At 43.5% G+C, this 6,000-nt stretch overlaps 1 protein-coding gene across 1 annotated transcript in view; it reads right to left on the bottom strand.

The window, feature by feature from the left end:
• Window positions 1-4,228: 4,228 nt before the first annotated feature.
• Window positions 4,229-6,000, bottom strand: part of LOC111144119 (synapsin II) — a 211,913-nt gene continuing 210,141 nt past the window's right edge. The window contains exon 13 of the mRNA XM_022498269.1: window positions 4,229-4,368. Coding sequence (XP_022353977.1) covers window positions 4,233-4,368 — 136 coding nt within the window. The 3' untranslated portion in view covers window positions 4,229-4,232. The remainder of the gene's footprint in view (window positions 4,369-6,000) is intronic.

Raw genomic sequence — 6,000 nt, 5'->3', positions numbered from 1 at the left:
TCTATAAGCCTCTCCCTCCCCGGAGGGCTCTTGGAAGTGACTTCCATTCACTTATCTCATGAAGGACAGTGTCTTGAATGGCCCATCAGATACCTAGTACTGAGACTCATTTACTGTTATTACTAACTTCCTTGATGACCTTGGCCAGCTCCTTAAGTTGCTGGGACCTCAAATTTCTCAACTGTAAAATGAGAGGATAGAACTAGATGAAACCTCCAGCTGTAAAATTCGGTGACTGCATTCTATGTGTTCACCCCATTTCTCCAGTGGGCATGTCTCCTCATCCTGTGGGCTGCTCACAACTCACTAGTAGGGTTCCCCCTTCTCTGACCACCCAAGCTAGAAGTATGCTACATTCCCACAACACCTACTGCTTTTACTCTGTTTTTGGCTCATCTTTTTCATTCTCTTTCCATATCTTACCTGAATTTAACTAACTTCTTCAAATATTTTTCTTTTTTTTTTTTTTTAAGATTTTATATATTTGAGAGAGGGAGAGAGAAAAGGAGAGAAGGAGCACATGAACAGGGGGAGGGGCAGAAGGAGAAGCAAACTCCCCACTGAGCAGGTAGCCAGATGTGGGGCTTGATACCAGGACCCTGGGGTCATGACCTGAGCCAAAGGCATACACTTAACAGACTGAGCCACCCAGGTGCCCTGATTTTTGTTTTTTTTCTTTAACTTCTATACAGTATTCCAATTCCAATACAGAATTCCAATTCCAATACAGTAAATGGTATTGGTAAAACTGGAATTGGAATAGAGTAAACCACAATTTATGTTATAATTCCCCCATGAGAGACAGTTGGTTGTTTCCATTTTTCGCAAATGGTCCTGTGACTAATATTATTTTACTTGCCTTCTTGAGTACATGTGAAAGAGATTCTCTAGAGTGAATGTCTAGAAATGGAATTACTGAGTCATAGGGTTTGTGCATTAGATATTGCCAAGTTGTTCCCCAAAGTGTAATACCAACATGTTTCCACTCGCAAAATGTAAGTGTTCTGTTTCCCATATCCTCACCAATACTTATCAAGCTTAATTTTTTTTCCAAACTAACATTTTGATTGCATATGTCTCACAGCACTGACCACTTCCTTCCTTATATTTGTATATATGTATATATACATATATACATATATATATATAGCATATAGCATCCCTACTGGATGGTAAACTTTATGAGGGCAGAATCTTTGCTTAACTCATTTTTATATTCTTCCCACAAAATTTATCGAGCTTAATAATATTGTAAGTATACAATAAAGAGCTGTGAACAAAAAAAAAGTAGAATTAATTAATCTTGACCCAAGGAAATGGAGAGTTCTGTGAGGGCAGGGATGAGGTGTTCTATCTCTAATAATCTAGGGTAAAGATATGGGTAGAGAATCCCCATCAGCTGTCTAGAGGACTGCAGAGGGGTCACAACTGGCCTACAGATACAGACTGAAGGTTTCAAGATCTGTAGTGGACTATCACCAACTCAGGGAGTTTCCAGGTTTAGATCATTTTTTTTTATCATGATATTCATCAAATATTTATTGATCGTTGAGTGGCAAATTTCCCAGTGTCTGGGGCCAGCTGTATTACGTACCAAGAGGGTTGTCTCTAAATGGGACTCCCCCACTTCTGGCCCCACTCCACTACTAAGAGTTGAATAGAATCCATGTGATCTTTGGACCATGGTAAATGCTTCCTCTTTTTGTCACCCTAGCAATTCCTGGCTGACTCATTTTCTAAATAAGCCACTTGTGGTTTTTGGTCTGACATCACATGTGGAAGAATGAGTAATTTTTTAAGAACCAGAACTATATTCAATCAGAATAAGATACACTGTGTATGTTACTCATGGTTCTAGGACAAGGGGTCAACACTGATACACATTCTCTGACCTTCTCCCACTGCCCCTTTCCTGGGACCAATAGGTATAGAGGAGGTAAAGGAAGGAGGAAGATATGGGTGTGAAGAATTTTTGTTTATTTCTTATTTTGCTTTCACATTATGTATAATTTAATAAAATTATATCTTGTTTCCTTTGCTAGATTAAATAAAAAATACTATAGCAAAATTGTCAAGGCCATGACTTATGCTGCTATATTGCTTGGGTTCAAACAGTGATACAAACAGCTCCATTGCATTCCAGCTGAGTGAATTTGAGCAAGTTATTGAATCTTGATGTGCCTCCATTTCTTCATTTATAAAACAGTACTAGTACCTATAATATAGAATTCTGGAGGGAATAAATGAATTGGTCTTTGTTAAATGCTTAGAATGGTGCCTGAAACTTAGTAGGCACTACGAAAGTGTTAGTAAACATATTTTTACTCCATCACAATGTTTATGCTCATAGTAAGTGCTCAATGTTTTTCAAAGAAATTAATGCATTCTACTAAACATTTCTAGAATTGGGGTAGGGGAAGAAGTGACCACAAGTGGCAGAAGAAGGTAGAGTTCTAGATCCTTGAACCTTGAAATCATGGGCTGACTTAGAAAGGAGACTCTGATGTCAGAGAACTTCACTCTCTGGCCTCTCAGCATCTATTGCTTGTGACGAGGGTTAGCAAGATAGTGGCATTTGGCTGAGTGTTATTTTGTTGGGTTATGATAGTATGTGTTGGAAATTATATAGATATAATGTTAATACACTGGTTTCCTGGGTGGCTCAGTCTTTGGACATCTGCCTTTGGCTCGGGTCATGATCCCAGGGTCCTGGGATTGAGCCCTGCATCGGGCTCCCTGCTTGGCAGGAGGCCCACTTCTCCCTCTCCCACTCCCCCTGCTTGTGTTCCCTCTCTTGCTGTCTCTCTCTGTCAAATGAATAAATAAAATCTTTTTTAAAAATACACTGGTTTACATTTATTAGCACAGATGTGGTGCTTATCTTCACAGGACTTGTGGTCTTTGGGAACCTACTCTTGTGTGAGCTGTGCAGAAGCCACAGCAAAGTCCCTTGGAGCCCACCCTCAATGGCAGACCTTTTTAGGATGCCTGAGGCCAGGCTTGTGAGATGCCACTCATCAGAGCAGGTGGGTCCAGCTTCATTGGCACCCTCATGTGGCTTTAGCTGAGGAGACTGATGGACCAGACAAGTAGGTCTAACTTGGCTGACACAGGATCAAGGGTGTTATGCTTATTCGAAAGTCTACAAATTCAGTAAAATTGGTAGAAATGCTGAGTCACCAAAGGAAATTCAGTTGTCCTGCAGGAAGCATTCACCGGGAGATGTCAAGAGGCCCAACATAAGTGACATCTAAAGGATAGCCGTACTCTCAACCACTTGCAAATAGCCACTCACACATAAACACATTCCCAAGCATACTGGCACAAACAGCATCACTCTCCTAGACATTTCCCTTCCCTACACTTGCAAGCACACACATATGCTTCACATATACTCTCTCAGCCAAAAGGGTGGCCTAGGGGAGACCTCATGGCTGAATCAAATGCTGGTTAATGCTGCTGCTTTTATTACACCAAAGGTCTTAACATTTATTTGGAGATGAACACAAAACTTGGCATACTGCTGTTACAGTGGCATGCATTCTCTACAGTGCAGCTTCAGAGCTCGAGATCACTGCAGCAAGCACATAAGAACTCTCCAGAGAAGAGAAAACGTGGAGCAGGGGGACTGCAGATCCTTGTTCTCTCCAGTATCGACAGACTAAAGGTGCTTTACCATGATAGTAGTAGAGGAATCTCTTGTGCTGCACAGGTGTCTTTTAAACAGCTAAACAGGTATGACAAGAGATCCAAGTGTGGATAGGTTCCTAACACTTAGAGCCAAGAGCATTTTGGGGTAAGTATATGCTCCCCAAACAGGCAGCACTGACTAAAGCGGGGGCATGCTTAGCACTGCCTCTGAGCTAGGGTAAGCTACCAAGAGTCCTCAGTGAAGGAATCCTGGTTTTATGAAGAAGAATAAGACATGAGGGCACTATCACAATAAGGCCACTACACTCACAGCTAACAATGACCTCAGAGGAAACTCTCAGGACTACAGGAAAGCAGCTCTATTCTCTCTGATGTCAGGTGTTCCTTGCTGGTTAGGCACCTGCCCTGAGACTTTCACATGGTCTTTTCTGAGCTGCACAATATCACTTAGCACAACAGAGCAAAGGAAGGGAACACACACGTCAAGGTCTTGGGATATCACCAAGCATGGCTGACTATTGGTAAATGTCTCAGATAAGTTTCCCAGTTGGGCTAGGTGCCCCCCCCGAGTATCTGGAGAGCTAATCTGAAAAGAGGCTGGCAAAGGACTTCCTCAAGCTCCGGATGGTCTCCGCTTTGGCTTCATCCTCATTGGCTGAAGACCGGAAGAAGGAGGACTCAGAGAAGCTGAAGGCATTTGTCAGGGACTGCGACTTGCTTGAAGATAAAAACCAGAAAGAACATGAGAGGGGGTGTTCCCAGTGAGGCAGGGAAAGAGGGTGACATGAGGATACACAACCGAACCCCCACTCCCACCCCAGGGAGACCAGGGTGATGGAGGAGAAAGTCAGCAATGGAGTACTGCCAGGACCCGGGGAAGCCCCTGTGCTATTATCCTCACCTTCAGTGCTGTTAAGATAGGAAAGGATGGGGCAGTGTGGGAGAGAAGGAGAAGGGGAAAAAGAGAAGAGAAAGAGGGAGAAGGGAAAAAAGAGAAAAGGGAAAGGAGGAGGAGTGACTCAAAGGCTGTTTCTTTTTTTTTTTTTTTAAAGATTTTATTTATTTATTTGACAGACAGAGATCACAAGTAGGCAGAGAGGCAGGCAGAGAGAGAGAGAAGGGGAAGCAGGCTCCCCGCTGCCCAGAGAGCCCAATGTGGGGCTCGATCCCAGGACTCTGGGATCATGACCTGAGTTGAAGGCAGAGGCTTTAACCCACTGAGCCATCCAGGCGCCCCTCAAAGGCTGTTTCTTATACTTAAGCTAAACTAAATGGCCCACAGGCTACATTTCAGAGGTCCCAACTTAGTAAGTAAGAATCTAGGACTCTCACACCCTTCCCTTCTGATGAAATATAGCAACCAGGGGACCATAGGCTCTTTGTACTCTCTTTTCCATTAATTGTCAAGTGGTAAAGCCAGCATCAGAAAACCTGGGTAAAGTCTTGGATCTGCCCTTCACTCATTCTTGTGCTTCTCTGGGTCTTGGTTTCTCATTTGTGATGTGCAGATGTTTGGTAAAATACTCTCCCCAGGCCTTTTTAGGCCTTTATACTCCGCTTTTTTTCCCTGATTCCAAATAAACTTGGAATAAACCAAGGCCTCAAGTTACTTCCTCTTAAGATGGACATGACCATTCTTTGTAGCCTTCCTCAAAGGAGCTCTAATATGAGGTCTGTGCAGTTCAGGGTATTCAGGGGCAAACGAGATAGGTATCTGGTACACACAAGGACATTAAGCAGTTTTCTAATTAAAAACCCAAATCACACATATTTTAGGAACCAGATTTCCCCCTGAAAGACTAGGGATTCAGAGAGAAAAACTGAAGTCAAGAAGGTTGAGGGGAGGCCAAGCCAAGTACTTGAGAAGAGAATAAGGTCTGGCATCTCCAGTAGTCTGCTATGTCTCCTTGACTTTCACTGTGTCACTTTCCTGATAGTTTCTGGCTGTAGAAATCTTCTCCTGATGTCTTAGGGTTCCCAACCCTTCCCTACATTCGGGATGCAGCCCCCAAAACTCCCCTCTACAGGAGTGTGAGCAGTTTCTCTCCTGTAGTGACTGTGAACAGAAACCCTGCCTTTCATTAGGGTTGGCGATGGGCCCCAACATGCTGGCCTTTGGGAGGGAGGGCCCCCTCTGCAAGCACAGCCAAGGGCACTGGATATAAGCCTCCTGATTGTTGCCAGATGACGGCTCTATTCAACAACTTCAGCCCAAAGGCAATGGTAACCTGAAGATCTGCTCTCAGACTGGGGCCAGTGGTGGCTAATGAGAAGGCAGGAGAGATTTTAAGTCAGCGGCAGAAAACAATTGGATTGAGGGGAAGTTATAGGTCAGGTGAGATGTGAAAT

Source organism: Enhydra lutris, unplaced genomic scaffold (assembly GCF_002288905.1).
Source record: "Enhydra lutris kenyoni isolate GAN:26980312 unplaced genomic scaffold, ASM228890v2 scaffoldscaffold10, whole genome shotgun sequence".
Lineage (NCBI taxonomy): Eukaryota > Metazoa > Chordata > Mammalia > Carnivora > Mustelidae > Enhydra > Enhydra lutris.
This window is presented reverse-complemented; position numbering and strand designations above follow the sequence as displayed.